At 40.7% G+C, this 16,273-nt stretch overlaps 1 protein-coding gene across 3 annotated transcripts; it reads right to left on the bottom strand.

Annotated features, from left to right (window-relative positions):
• Positions 1–5,724: 5,724 nt before the first annotated feature.
• cdc42ep1b (CDC42 effector protein (Rho GTPase binding) 1b) lies at positions 5,725–15,494 on the bottom strand. Of its 3 annotated transcripts, none has more exons than XM_046069783.1 (4): positions 15,323–15,494; positions 10,856–11,403; positions 9,293–9,843; positions 5,725–7,146 (listed from the first exon to the last, which is right to left on the bottom strand). In XM_046069783.1, the coding sequence occupies exons 3-4, from the start codon at positions 9,744–9,746 to the stop codon at positions 6,515–6,517; spliced, it is 1,086 nt and encodes a 361-aa protein (XP_045925739.1). In that variant the 5' UTR covers positions 9,747–9,843; positions 10,856–11,403; positions 15,323–15,494; the 3' UTR covers positions 5,725–6,514. The 3 variants fall into 3 exon arrangements, with proteins under 3 accessions (XP_045925739.1, XP_045925750.1, XP_045925746.1); XM_046069794.1 differs by having other exon boundaries at positions 9,293–9,695; XM_046069790.1 differs by having other exon boundaries at positions 10,856–11,118.
• Between the last annotated feature and the right edge of the window lie 779 nt (positions 15,495–16,273).

Raw genomic sequence — 16,273 nt, 5'->3', positions numbered from 1 at the left:
ATTGTGTGGCATCATTGACCTCAAGTGAGGAAAATGTGTTGAGGGAAGGTAGAGCGGAAGCTACCACTGAGGCAAAGTGAGTGGGAGACAGGTTGCGGCGGTGTGAAACCAATGGTGTTGGAAGAATGGGCTTTTCCTGTAGGCATACCGTGAACTGAATAAAATAGTGGTCAGACACATGTAGAGGTGTGACTGTTAGGCACTCTGTGACACAGTTTCGGACAAGAACGAGGTCAAGCGCCTTGCCAGCTTTGTGGGTCGGGGGGCTGAGAACCCGTGTTAGATCAAAGGACTGAATCAGAGACAGGAAGTCTGCTGAGTTTGAATTGTCTAAGTGAATGTTCATGTCACCGAGGACAAGTAGGGGACAGTCATGCTCTGGGATTGAAGACAGCAGTGTGTCTAGCTCCTCCACAAAGTTACCCATTTGTCCTGGTGGACGGTATATGACAATCACAGAGACCTTTACCGGAGCGGACACAAAGACAGCATGGTATTCGAAGGAGGCATATTGATTCAGGGGTAGCAGCTGTGTGAATTTCCATTTGTTGGAAATTAAGAACCCAGTCCCACCCCCCCTCCCAGACGGCCGAGGGGTGTGGGTGAAAGAGTAATTGGTGGACAGCGCAGCGGGGGTAGCAGAGTTTTCTGGTTTGATCCAGGTCTCAGTGAGCGCCAGTAGCCCAAGAGATAATGTGTTAGCATAAGCAGTGATAAAGTCAGCTTTGTTGACTGCCGACTGGCAGTTCCATGACCCAACAGACAAGTAAACAGATGTGGTTGGTGCCTGTTTTAAAGGCTTGAGTGCCTGGTTTCTGTGCCTGATGGCATGTTACCTTTTGCGTGGTCCGGAGACAATAGGAATAGTATGGTAGCACATGGCCTGAGTGTAGTTGTAGCTGGCAGCTTTAGGTGAGTAGGTGTGCCTCGGGAAGGGAAAAAGCTACTCTTGTAGGGGGCCTTGCTCAGTGGACTCGCACAGGTAGACTTGCTGGTCTTTACCCAAGGAGCCGACGCTGACGCTTCAGTGGTAGGTTTCACTGAAGTAGTATGAGTCTAATTGCACACAGGTGTTGGGCATTACAACTGAGATCGCCCTCCGGATTAACAGACAAAAGCTCGGTTTCAGTGGGTGGGACACACACCCAGTTGTTTGATCTCGCTCAGCCGGCCTTCAGATTCTAGTGGATTGCTCAGTAAAAGTGCAAAGAAATAGCACCTCAAGAGTAGGAAAGATAGAGTAAAGTATTACCTCACTGCTGCAAACTCTTATTTGCCCCACGATTCTTGTCCTGTTTTTCAGAGTACAACAGAAGTACAAGTACTCTGTTAAATGCTTTGCATCGCCCTCCGGATTAACAAGACAAAAGCTTGGTTTCAGTGGGTAATAGCACAATAATAAAGTATTTGATCAATATATTAATGTATTCAGGCAATTCAGTATTCTGTTGCTTGGCTGTGTGAAGCTGAAGGTTATCTTTACTCATTTGGCATCTTGCTTGTGAGTATTTAAATATTTAGTATTTAAATAACATTTATTTTAATTATGCCTGCAGCCCAATGCCACAGTTTAGTGTGAAGATTTATGTGAAGTGTTATGTATTCCAATAACACCAAAAGAATTTAAACGATTTATTGCCTTGTGAAAATAAACAAATTATTAATGTCATAATAATATACTTGAAACTAGTAGCATAGAAAACATGCACATTGTGGCATAGTTTGCTTTGCTGTCACCTACTCCTGTGATAAACCTAATGATTACTAAAGAAGACCGCGGCTTCTGTGTGAACCGATTATTTTGTAGAAAAGTAAAAATGTTGTTGAGTTAATATATTTGTCTTGTTTAAAAAGCCCCTGCCCACCAAAATGTCTGTGCACGTCCCTGTTCACTCAGTCTGTATGTTGTCAACATTTTTCTTAGTTTGGGACATTTTATTGTACTCAAGTAATTTGCCAGTGTGAATTCTCTTTTTAGGGTCAGATAACATTGTAATTTACTTTGTGTTTTGGTTGTTTCTTTCCAGTATTCAATATATTTTTCTTTCTGCTTGCTGATAATTTGCTTTGGTCTGCTTGAGTTGGTGTTAGTCTCATTGTCAACCTATCTCTCTGTCACACAGTACATATGTATGCATAACTGTGCGTGCACACGCACGCACACACACACACACACACACACACACACACACACACACATTAAAGGAGACTTATTAGGCTTCTTATATTTTCTGTCTTATGTATAATGTTTCAGTGTCAGATGTTCATGTTAAACATGGCCAAAGCTCTACTCTTGACCAAAGCTTGACTCTTAATGATGTCATACAGAGCTGGTTTTCCATATATGCTAATTTGCCTGCTGCCTCAATAACAGCTGACAACTCCTATGCTTAGTCTGTCTGTACTGCTGAGCGGCATAATCATCCTGCTTCAGGATCTCGGCCAATCAGAACACACTGGGCTTTTTTGGGGGGGGCTTAAAGAGACAGGAGCATCTAATGCTTGTTTAAGAGAGAGGCTGAAATAAGAGCTTGCATGAAGTTTAGCAATCCAGCTTAGCATTAGCATTCACCGTCATGGGGCCCTATGCCACGGCAAAGGTCGCTTAATGGCTGCCAGCTCTGCTCTCAGGTGTGAGCTGAGCCCACAGCAGACATGCCCAAGCTCCCCAGACTGGAGGGAGAAACAAACAGAGACGGACGAACAAAAAACACACCAAGCTCCCCACACACAACTCACACAGACTCACAGCCGGGGACTCGTGACATCAAAGTCAACAATCTTTACACTAAACTGTACTTGCAGAATAGAATAGAATCTTTATTGTCATTGTACATGTACAATGAAACAGCTAGATAATAGCTGGTAGATAATAGATAATTATTAGATGAGGAGCCTCACATTAATGAAGTAAATGTTTAGGGTACGACATTTTTTTCTTGTAGGCCTAGTGGTCAATTTTGAGATTTTGACTTATTTTGCTTCCATGTCTTCCTTTAGTCTAATGGAAATAAAACTTCCAAAATGTTTCTTCTAAATTAACCACAACTATCTAATCACATGCATTACAGGAGAAAAGACTCGATGTAAAGACTTGATGTAAATCATTAACTGGGGAAGTTCTGTGGTGATATGCTTTAGTTGTTATGTTTATCCTATTCACCTGCAGTGCCTTGTCAAATGTATGCAAATCAGTACATTTTAACACTTTCATGCATGATGTCCAAAACAGTGGACAGATATTTGGAAGCCTTTTTGAGACATTCAAGTTATTATATCATGGACCCCCAAAGCGTTGCCTACAATTTCATTTGATTATGGTCTTTTACATCCCTGCCATTTTGATATACTGCATCATAAATTCCAAATAGAGGGAAAGGAAAGGAGATGCACCACTTTTAATCAGATTTGAATTATTTATTTCTTGTACATCTTGTTCTGTGACTGAAAATACATCTGTCCACTCCAGTGGGACTCCAAAGGATATATTCAGCCTATGTGGTTGGTTGTTTAATCATGAACACGTTATGAGCAAGTCATTAGTAAATGATCGGCATATCATTTATAGATGTATCATTAATCACTTAGAAGTATGCCTATTAAACTCACAAAGTCATTATGAACAAACCTTTTAAATTAATGGTAAATCATTAGTTATTAAGTGAATAAACATTTAAAAATTATACAAAACAACCTGTTTCCAGCCTGGCAAATTTATTGGCAAACAAAAGGTAATCACATCCTTGTCAATGCACCAGCAACTCCTACTTGTTGGTTGGTACGCCTGTGTGGAGTGGGTGGGATCTGGGGAACAACATTAAAATACCCATTTAGGTACTCATTAGACAGCAGAATGGCCCCAAACAGAGAATTATATATTTTATTATTATTATTATTATTATTAATGGCTTGCATCATAATGGACCCCTAAACCTGCTCATTCATGACATGGGAAAACTGATAAGTCTGTGAGATCAAAAAAAAAGCCTCAAATGTGGTAGTACAATATTTATTACTTTAGTGGTGATGATGTGTGCACCTTTGTAAATGTTTAATGGTATACTACGTAAAACTTCAATTAATAGCCGAATGTCCTTTATCTGCAATCACATCTAAATATATGAGGGATTTTAAAATAGGATTATTATTATTATAGAATTACCACTGTATAGGCTACAGTACCACCTGCGCAGAATATTGATGTAACATCCGAAAGGGGAAAAAAAGAAGGAGCTAGCAGTAACACAGGTAAGAAGGCTTATTAGTTAGGTCGGCTATTTACCACACGGATTAGCTCATTCACTGTGCAGATAGGTACCTTAAAAACTAACATAAAAATTTCCCTAGCTAACCTATCTTGCTAACCTGTACAGCCAGAACTATGTAGAATAAATAACTGCTGATAATTTGGCGCAAAGTACAAAAATCCTGAATGATCTGAACACTGAACACTAAGCAGGAGAAGCTGACTGCCATGGTGATGAAGACAACAACTCTCATGATCCTTCATATGTCATCAAACTACATCTTTTATTATTGTTTTGATGTGAAGTCCAAAGCAAGAAATAGCCTATTGCCTGGGAATATACAAAATATGTTCTCTGAGTGGGAGGGAGGGTACGATTTAAGGGGAAGGAGAAATTTTAAGACTAATAGATTATGTTTATCAATTTGCGGAGTTAAATTGTGGAACAAACTACATGAGAACCTAAAGCAATGGCCAAACATTTCCCTTTTCAAAAAAGTACAAAGAAATTGTTTTCAGGAGGTATCAAGAGGCAGTGTAGCAAAAGTAGGAGTGCTCCTTTGTTTATGTTTTTTGTCTTTTGTTTGTTTGTTTGTTTTGTTTTTTTGTTGTATTTTTTGCTGTTTGAATAAGTACATAATCGAGGTTAGATAAATAAATACTTGTCAGTGGTCACTTTAATATTGTGTATATAATAAAATATGTGTGTGTATGTGTATATATATGTATGTATGTATATGTGAATGTACATACACATATATATGTATATGTATGTATGTATGTATTTATGTATGTATAAATATACATATGGATGTATATAACAACATAATAATAATAAATATAAATATTGTAAATTGAAGGAATGTAAGAATTAAAGGGGTAGGAATACATACGTTTTACTTCTTCCTGCTAACACAGGAAAGAAGGGTAAGCTACTTTGTTTGCTGTTGTCTCCTATGTTTTTAAACATTATTTTATTTCATTTTTTTTATATACTTTCCCTTGCATGTTTGAAATAAAGATTTCAATTCAATTCAAAAATTAAAAAAAGCTGACAATCCACAGCAAGGTCTTATGTGAGTTCAGGAGAGGGAAGAATGTGAGATTGCCCTCTTTCTACTCCACAGGAAAGAAGCTGAAGACAGATACCTTGAGCAATGAACAGAAATTACGCTGGCATGGTGTAGAAAATTCCAAAACAAAAGAGTTCATACCAAACATTTAGAGTGGGTCTGACATTGTGAGGATTCTCAGGGTAATGAAACAGAAGAGTTAGTCCTACTGTGTTCTGAGGTATGTTGTGCTGAAGGGAAAGTTTGTTAGTTCGAATTATTGTGTTAAGGAAAGTTTGAATAGTTGAACATGTGCAGTTATGGAAATTCTGATACATTTCATAAAAGGGAATTTTATGTTTGTTTGTTTGTTAGTCTGTGGCCCAGTGGGTAGACAGCTTTGGATAAAAGCTCTATATAAATGTAGCCATTTACCAAAGGTTTAATTTATACATTTCCATTTTCTTTGTAACAGGTTAGCAACAGTACTAATAATATGCCACACATCAGTACATAATAAACAGTTTTCAATTTAGATTAGGGGGTTGCAGAAAGCTTTGTAAATGATTTATGTGCAGAGGTTTTAACACAATTGTTACAAAACCTCTAATTTCAGGTTCAGCTTGACGCCTCAGACCTATGAACCTGAATGGCTTTATTTATGTAAAATACATTTTGCTGTTTAACATCATGATTATGTAGTGAGTGATTATGTACAGCGTGAAAAAATATAAAAATAAAATAGAAGTCATTGTTCATTGTTCTCCAGTATATTTAGTCAACTGCTATGAATATAATAAATGCAGGTGGACATACAAAATCTTTGTTACTGACTGACTAAAAAAAGTCATTATTAATACTTTGTCCTGACAAGTCTCATTCAGTGACTTAGAGCTTCAGAATGGTTTAAACAATCTGGATAAAATCACGGCAGCAACGTAGTGCAGATTGAGGGGGAACGTCCAGGGTCAAGTTCAGCGTCATCTATCTATCCTGCAAAAAAGACCAGGATCTGGTAGCTGATCAATGACACCCAATGACAATATATAGATGCATGTGAGAAGAGTAAGAATGTTTCAATGGAGGAACAACAGAATAGTACATATTGTTCAGCCTCTCTGACCTGAAATGAACCCAGAATTCAGTCACTGGTAGATTTGAATGATTTTATTGTATCAATGAAGTTTGTGCTCTCTTTCATTAAGAGTTTCAACATCTAGACTTTGATCTCTTCTTCCTCTTCAGAAAAGGCATATGATGTTTTGCTGCTGTGGGAGAAAGCAGGAGAGGTGGTGTCGCTGCTCATCCTCGTTCCCTTTGTAAAGGACCCTCCGCCATAATGACGAGACAGCACATCAGCTGCTTTCTGGAACCTTTCTGCCTCCATGGCAGGCTCCACTCTCTGAGGAGACCCAGAGCACACATCTGGTGTCTTCCAGGACCGCTCCTCCTCCTTTTCTGTCCAGTCAGAGCTACAAGAGTGCCCCCTGTTGTCCATCTTCCTGCTGAATGACCCGCTCCCCATGGATGGGTTGGGTGAATTCAGCCCAGGGCTCTGCACAGGCGTCTCTGTTAGAGAGCCGTCATCCTCTTCTTCCTCTTCCTCGCCTTCCTCTTTATCACCTGCTGCCTGGCTGGACATCTGAAGGCAGCTGGGGTTGTCAATCAAGCTCAGTACCTCAGTCATAAGGGAAGGGCCGAGGTCTACAGTGAACGAAGTGAGGGACTCTGAGCGTGTCAGTGTGATGCCACCGCTGTCCGGTATACACCCTTTCCGGACGTCTACATCTTGGAACTGTTTGTCAAGGCGAGAGAGGCGGGGCAGCGTGACAAACCCAGATTGCAGACCTGCAAACAGACACAACAAAGTCACTAAAATGATCTGAACTAAATACTAAAACTAGGTATTCGTAACCTTGAGCCGGACTGCATTATTGCATTACAATATTTTGATTAAATTGACTTGATAGTCTTCAAAATTCAGATGTACAACCTTCACGCAAAATGCAGGGGTTTGGACAAAAAACTGAAACACATTATTTTTAACCAGAGACATACCGGTAATACATTTTCTAAAAATGATCAAGAAGAAATAATGTGGGACCTTTAAGTACAAGCTGTTAAATAGAAAGTGTAAATCTCAATTACATTCTTTCACCACAGGGTGGCAGAATGTGACAACCCTATAATCCACTATAATCCACTACTGAAACATCCTGCAGGGAGATTTCTGTCTCCTGGACAGACTTAATGTTACAAACTCTGGCAATAGATGGAGAGACAGAGATGAATGTGAAATCACTAGAAACTAGGAATTGCCATGGTGTATCATGATAGGAGTCCAGTAAAGACCTGATAAAGACCACAAGCTGTTGGTCTGGTAATAAAGCTGTTCTTTATTCTACAAGAGTTATCTCTTCAGACTTTTTCCCTTCTTCATGAACAATAGAAGTTGTGTCAGAAATCCCTGCTGTGCTCCTACAGTCCAGTAAAGAGTGATTGACACATCTGTTACATCTGTACAGCACATTGAGAGAAATTGTATTTAACTTACTTTACCGTTTTTACTTTTTGTTTTTCTTTACAGTGTTAAGCCTTTGCAGTAAAGCTGCACATTTTCTCCAATTAATACTCAACTGGTGCCTACAGTTTTCTACTTTGGAATACACCTTGTTAATTTTTCACTTTTAGTGAAGTTATCTTTATTTTCAAGACTGAACTCTGCAAATTAGTGGATGGTGACATCTGTATAAAAAACTCCTGTATATGTATGAGTGTATATATGAAAAGATGGAAATAATGATTACAAACTGAGAAACCCACTGATGACAAGAAGCTCCCATCATCCTTCAGTTCACCATCTGTATGCCAGCTCTACATCAATCAGTTTGGGAAAATTCCTTATGGACTAGGTAAGGAATCTGGAGACAGAAAGGGGATTTCCAGTCCGGACTCAGCACACTGCTGCCTGATAAGCTCTGACTGGTTAGCAGATACAATGAATGGTATTTGTGCTGCTCATTCAGGCAGTGACACAGCCACATTTAGATGATAGTAGTATATATATAGTGGGCATTTCCTAAGTATATTTCTTTCTCCCAAACCAGCTGTGTGCATTTGTGTTTATTGACCTAATTGTGTACAGGTGTTGCCTAGGTGACTCCAGATGACTCAGAAGAAGCCTGTTTGCTGGTTGTCTTGGAGGAATGTGGGAACGATGCTGAAAGGGAGAGGGCAGTCTGACCCCTCTCTTGTTTTGTGCTCACTGGCATTTATAGTCCTGTTCGCACCAAGTCAGCCCAGCAGCTCTTGATTCTGTTTGGTCTGCTGGAGAGTGTATAGTCAGAACTGCAACTCTCATGATATAGTCCACCACACTCCCCCCCCTTAATGGTGAGTAATGCCTAACTGCTCTACCACTCGGCTGCAGCCCATACCTAGGTCATTGATCATTCTGCCTCTGAGTTTACTGTAACCTAAAGATACCAAAATAAAACAAAATACTCTTACCCATATGCCTCTTCCAGGATCTTGACATTTCAAATCAGACACACATGCTCTGTTTGATCTCAGAGTGATGTTCTGAGCCTTGCTAATGAATATGATCTATGGTGATTATGATCTTACCAAGACTCATTTGTGGTTTTTTATTATTTATTTAAATAATTTTATATGAACATCCCAAAACCCATTGTTTGAATTGGTTTGTTGATTCTGTTTTGCAATTGCAGTCATTGTTTTTTTTATCCTAAATAAAAACCCACAGTAAATATACTATGTAATTCAAGGCTTTAATGAAAAAATGAATTGTGGACCACTCGACTAAACTTACACATTCACTTTGTTCCATCTCCTTCCTGTAAACACTAACCGTTGTTATATCCAACCTTTACTTCTTCAGCTCTTTCAAATGATTTTTGTATTTTAATGAAGATGAAGTTGGTACTAAAATAAATCCTGCCCCATGCTGGAAGTAATTACTCTATTATCTCACCATATGTGCAGAAGGCGTCATCTGTTGAGCTGATGGAGCTGGGAAACAGCACCCTCTGTCTGCACCCATTGGGGGAGTCCATGTTCAGCTGGGGCAGAGAGATGGCGTTCTTGATTATGGGTGAGATGTCTGGTGGTGGGGAGGACAAGTCACGGGAGCCCCCTCGCGGCCGCGCCCCAGAGTTCTTGCGCACATGCCGAAAGGTACGTGTGAAGAACCCAGTTGTCTTCGAGCTGTTTGCTGAGTCTGGACTTCCTGGCTCCCTGATGCCCCCGTAGTTACTAAGGAAGGAAGTGTCACCAAACACGTCCCCGCCACGACCAACATGCATAGTGTGACGGAAGTCACCCAGCGGAGGGCTGATCATGTCCACGGAGAGCTCGCTCTTGAAACGACGTTTCCCCTGAGAGCCAGACACAAGGCCTTTAATCCCTGGCAGTTTTCCCAGACTCATAGTGACCAAAAAGTTGTGTAATTTCCCTTTAACTCGAATGAGGCTGTCTGTGCTCTGATTACATGTCAGTCAAGTTTAAATTCCAGTTTAGGGTCCACTGTAAAAGCAGAGAGAAGAAAAAACTATAAATGCTGGGACAGTGAGAACAGAAAACACAAATATGTGGTTGTTCAGTTGGCAGAGAATGTGTTTATAATCCATTCTCTACAGTGCCAGAGCCAACTATTCATCCACTCTCGGCCCACAGCTTCCCTTTTGGATCTACACTGAAAGATGACAGTATGGATGTAGAGTCGGTCAAGTGCCTGTCTAAATCCCGTCCTGTTTCTCCTCTTACTCTGTCCCCATCATGCACAGCAAGTACTGCACGTCTGTCCAAAATGACCAAATGCTCAGCTCACTTCTCCTGCACAACAGCAGCTTTCAGTCATGACAAAACAACAAAGAAGATGAATTACGGGGTCACACTTCATTTATTCTGGTTACCACAGCTTATGTGGCTGGAGAGTTTGGGGCTGGCTGGATCCTTCAGATCTAGTTCAGTGAATGACAGGTTAGAAATATAAAATCCAACCACAACTGCAAATACACTGAGATGTAATTTCTGCGAAACAACTCAGCTGGGTTAAACACTGTGTTAATTTAATTGTTTATCTTTTTAGACTTGGAAAACTGTCTTGTTGTCAGTTTGAACTTGCATATTGCTTGCAATACTAAAAGGATATAACCTCACCGAGATGTCTTGAAAAACCAAAGTATATTTAATTTGCCTTTTACCCAAACCTAGTAAAAGAAGCTTTTAAGTAGCAGATAGGCTCTATTTTTAGAACAAATTGTGACTGGACTGCACCAGCACACTTGCTGAAATGTATAAATAACTCTGTTTAAGAACTTTATCTGCCCATTTCCACCAGACTGTGGCTTCCCTTCTCACTATTATTTAGGTTTCTGGTTAGCTTTGTTCACTGATTATCGATCAGGATCTACTTTACTCCTGCCTTCTCCTTTTAGCTTCAGAAACATTCAGTAATGCTCTATAATCCTGCACTTTTAAAGAAAGTAATTCCCAAAACACATCAAAACATCAGTGTCTCCACTCTTTCACTTACTGGCAGTGAGTCCTTTATGCGTGTGTTCAACAGACGCCAGCTTCTGAGAGGATCTTCTGTGTCTCATTCAATAAGTTGTTCTGCACATGTCTTCCTCAAAGTCCAAGCAGAGAGGACGGGGGGTCCACTGCCATGCACCGTCTCCCACTAAAGAGGTTTATCCATGTGTGGCACCACACTGACCATGGACATCCTGTCACCAGGCCTGACGCCCCGCTTCTTTGACCTCTGTATCCTGGTCCCTCTGCACCCAAGACACAGACCTATAAGAGGTTACCAGAGCAAAGGAAAAAGGAGGGTGACGCTTTCTTGAAAAGGGCTATTAAGTAAGGTCCCGTAATCCAGCAACTGTTTTTTGTGCATCATCCTGAAAGGAAGATAAGGCTCCTGCAGGATTGTCCGTGCACTGGATTAGCTCCTAATCCCTTCTGTCTTTCCTCCCACCCTGACTCCCTCACTTGCTCTCTGCCTTCTTCAATCCACTTAGTTCTCCAATGGGTGCCAGGTAGGGGGGCTTCTGTGTTTTCATTCAGTTCATTTAAGGCCAGCTAAGAGAATGGACAGAGAGAAAAGGAGAGAGATGTGAGTTACACACTAGACTGAAGACCAAAGCAGGAGCATTCAGGCACACGTAAATGTGTCAGGCAACTAAAACTTTGGATTGACTGATGCTGGGAATGTTTTGCTCTCTGTTTTTCTCTCTGAGGAGTCAGGAGGTTCTCAAGAATGTGTTCAGGGACTGAGCTTGACATATAAAACCTGAGTACAACGGGAAGAGTCTTGTGTGTTTTCTAAGTCTAATTCATATGATTAATATTCATTTCAGTACAAGAACTATTCTCTCCTGAGTCAACAGCACTTTTCTTATACGTATGGATGTATATAATATATATTTAATAAATATATTATTATAGCTATTTCAGCATTACGAGATTAGTTGAGCTACAGGAAATTGACAACAATTTTGAGAATCGATTATTTAGTTATTTATAGAGCACAAATGCCTAATATTTTCTTGTTAGTTGAACGTTATTAAGTTGTTGTAGGGGTGGGAGGTGATGTTCTTAATGTTATATTTATGTAAACATTTTACCTCATTTATATTTAACTGAATTAAAACATTAAAACAATTGAGAGTGACGTGCCATGTTGGGACGTGACATAAAAACAAGAGCCCCTGTCTGCATGTTCAACCCCTCTAAGTTGCAGAAATGCCAGGTCTACCTGACAGATTTATTCACAAAATTAATAGCATAAATCCACTTTTCCGGAGATAGACATTTTCCCTACAACTTCCAAAGGGCCTATGTATCTGTTTTTCTTGGATACACACTGAGAACCTTCTTCCTGTCTGCTGAAGAAAAGACTCCAGGGCAATCGGAGCTCTAGTAAGCTCCAAACATGTGATCTCGCCAAACTGCAGCCAGTGCTGGATTAATGTCGCAGGCTCCTGGTTTTACTAGCTGAGACTGTTGCCAGGCCAATCTGGACCTGTGATATAACAACTTAAACAAGCTGATGGTGCCACTCTTACTGGGCACTGGCCTGGGCTGAGATTATACCTTCCCAAAAACCTTAACAGGACAAATTTTCAGTAGTGGCCATCACAGATAGCAGGCACTGTCTGTAACCTAAACATAGGGGAGGAGGGAAGATATCATGAAGGTATGGGTGTGACAGAAGTTGCCTGACCACTTCTGATCCCTCAGCTCATTAAAATTTGGCTTAAGGGCGTGATTAGTGCCTTTGGGGCATGAGAAGGTGAGAGGCAGATAAACAAACATCTACGGTCATTGTCAACACCTAGTTTGTCCCCCATTTGTCCTTCATTTTGGTTTTGCATTTCAGTCATTGCTTGTCTATAATTTACATGTTTGCTCTTGCTTTGATAGCTACAACCTTTCATATGGTTTTCTTCTTCCTTCATGGCTATGTGAGCAGTACACACAGCTTAAGTCAGATGTCTTCATGTACAATTAAGTGTAATACCAGCACCGACATTCACTTTGGAAAGAATATTTAGAAAATAGAAGTTCATATAAAGAAATTCAGATCGGCTACACATGTCATTTTTTCGTAAATTGTGCCTACAGACTTCCATAAACAAGCCTGTTTTTGCATGAGCTGCCTGTCTGATTGCAACGACAGAGACAGATGAGGGGGTTGGAAAGCGTAATGGGAACAGCGTGCAATGGGAAGCGCAGACTGGACGACATCTATTATGGCCATCAAATAAATGATCTGAGGACACTGATGAGAAACACATTTTTACCGCCTTTCTTCATCGTTTTTCCCTCCAGATTTCTATTTTTTTTCAGTTAGTCTTTCTGTCTTTTATCTCTCTGTTTTTCCCTCTGTCACACACACACACACACACACACACACACACAAACATACACACTGCCAAACATGCTTCCCTTCTCTGTCACTCTCCCTGCAAGCATCTGGTACCACAGAGCCACAAACTGTAGAAAAGGGCTCTGATGACATTTGATGGGCCGTTCAATCCCAGTTGCTCAGGAGGAAATTCATCTGTGCATTCGCACACTCACACACACACACACACACACACACGTGCAGGGCTGTGGAGCAGTGGGTCAGCTCTGAGGTTGCTTCCTCCACTGGACCGGAGAGCCATGGTCCTTTTACACCACGTCACTGGCAAACTGTGGTTGAGGTCAGAACACCCTGACCATTACGCATGACTCTAAAATACAACATGCACTCACTTTACAAGGATATACTGCTGCAACGTGGCAATACACTCCTAGGCCTAGGGATAAGGGAGTCTGCTCTGCACTGCTTTGCTAACTGTGGCGATTAATGAATGTGATGATATTGGGTTATGATATCTGAGTGTGATGACATTGGTTCATGGTGTTGTCTGGCAGTATCAGACTGTGAACACTGTGTGATGTGACATATGTGTTTTATCTGAGCACTCGACTTGTAAATGAACTTCCTGTTCACTCCCTCTCACACTTTTCTTAATGCGCTACTGAGTCAACAAAATAACTCACAGGAAGAGACATTTGAGATAAGGATTCACTGCATATTATCAACTAGTTCAGTGACCTCTGGGGACAAATAAAGTTTTACATGACTTGATCATTCATGAATTATTTTTATTTTTATGTACGGGACAACAGATCACAGAGGAAATGAAGCCAGGCAACAGTGAAGTGCAAACACATCTCATTCAATTTAAATAGCCATGCTGAACAAAGAGTATAAGGAAATGTTGCCTCTCCAAACTTCCACAAAGCAAACATAAACAGAGAGGCAAAGTTAAAGTGGCCGTTTAATGGAACTCCCAATCAGTCTTGTTTGAGTCTGTGCAATTGATGTGCCACGGGGTAGACTCCATGACCATGGCCTCCATTTCCACCTTGAATTCTTACAGGTTTTTGGTTCTTGCTCGTCGTTCTCCATGCAGGGCAAAGGTCAGTGTCAACTGAAGCCCTATACTGCTGCAGGGACAGACGGAAGTGTCCTTCAGCAGGCCAGATGTTTGGATGGTTGACTCTATCTAACCATGACGCCACCTCCCTGAGAGGCTGCCAACCTACTGGTCTGAGATCTGGCACGACTCTAGAACAGTTGTTCTGTGGTTCCACTGGAGGAGCACAGTGACCAATTGATTTTGATTGTCTCCATCAAACATAGGCTCACCTCCACCTTCTTTGATATCTAATAGGGCTTACAGTTCATATTTCAATAGCAAGTTCCATTCAATGATGACAAAAACACAAATCTCCGCTGATCTCATGGGAAGTGATTATGTAGAAGAGGATGTGCAGAGGCCAACTGCCTCGCCATTGCAAACACTGATACAGGCATAAAATGCCAAATTGCTTTCTATATGTTGTCAGGATTTCTGAGACTCTTTGTGATATTTCTGCAGGATAATGATGCAGTATTTTGAATGATGCACATGAAATCTGGATGCACATTATTTGGCCTCTCTAGTGCTCTGAGACTTGTCTCCTGACAGATGTTATTTAAAGATGACAAATACTGTTAAAGCATGTTTTTCACATCTATAACAGTGATCATAACTGTGATCAAGTCCTTCCATAACCAGAAACATGAACTCACTTTTTAGCTAACTAAGTGCGCAGTGATGTAGCGTACTTTTATTCAACATGTTTGGACTCTGATTCATGAACTGTTAAGACAGTAGGCTATGTGACAACAACGTGACAACACGTGGGCATAAGCATGCGAAGGTTGATTTAGTGGAGATTTTATAAGAGAGACACTTCTGTTCCTTTAACGCACAGTGATGCACTCAAATGTTATTTTATAGAAAGCCGACAAGACTTGATTCAGTTTAGACTGTGTATAGTGACTGTAAATAACTGTTCCTGTTGATTTTGACATGGCCACTAGCTGTTTACTACACGTTGCGCAACATACATCAAACAAAGTGATTTACAAACTCCGTTTTTAAGAAAAAAATCTTACCTTAAAATAAAGTCAGAGCGCAGTCAATTCGCAAAGAGACAACTTCACCACATCTACATCTTCCGTGGTTTGCGGTCCGCACCGTATGTTTCCGCTTGGACATGAACTTTGCATCAGTGCAGCGCAACCGTGCAGCGGCTCTGCTGCTGACAAGTGGACTGGAGCAGATGGAGAGGAGGAGGAGGAGGAGGAGGAGAAGGAGGTGGTGGTGGGTGGACGCCAGAAGTCTGAATGACTAAATAACAATGGATGCTGAATGAAGCCCTTACCCTAACCCTAATCCAGAAAGAGGTAGATGCCTGATGTGTGTACAGTTCTCTCTCTCTCGCTCTCTGTGTGGCCCATCTTTTACTAGTACAACCATAGTCTGGATAAAGAACTGACTATTAAAAAGGCCTCGAAGTTTAGCCGGTTTAAGGGGTCATGACTCTCAACAAGCATATAGCACATCATGCAAACTTTCAATTTGAGCGAAACTATGAAAAGTGATAGGCTTGAAAAAGAGAACAAATAGAGCAACAGAAGTACGACAACATGTTGGTTTGAGGTCATCAAAGGAGCAATGTGAAAAAGAAAGACATGATTATTTTCAGCATGTCTGTGTGTGTGTGTGTGTGTGTGTGTGTGTGTGTGTACCACCATTTAAAATGCACTTTAATAATTCATATTTTCAAATTTGCACCTGTGGATTTTCTCTATCATTTAATGATTTTATTGAATATTTGTGAATTTTATCTCATTGAGTTGTGTTTATTTATCTTTATTTTTGCTATTTTTTCCTGTGGAAATGTCCTTAGCTGCACACTATCCCTTTTAAGTAATCTCGTGAGTGATCCTTCACACACCCCTAACCACACCCGTTACATGTGCTCGCGCGTATGTGTGCGAGGAGCCCCCTGATTCTTGAACTCATCTGGTCTTAACCTTGGGTCCTCTCTGCCATTGCTTCTG

The sequence above is a fragment of the Micropterus dolomieu genome, linkage group LG02 (assembly GCF_021292245.1).
Source record: "Micropterus dolomieu isolate WLL.071019.BEF.003 ecotype Adirondacks linkage group LG02, ASM2129224v1, whole genome shotgun sequence".
Taxonomy (NCBI): domain Eukaryota; kingdom Metazoa; phylum Chordata; class Actinopteri; order Centrarchiformes; family Centrarchidae; genus Micropterus; species Micropterus dolomieu.
This window is presented reverse-complemented; position numbering and strand designations above follow the sequence as displayed.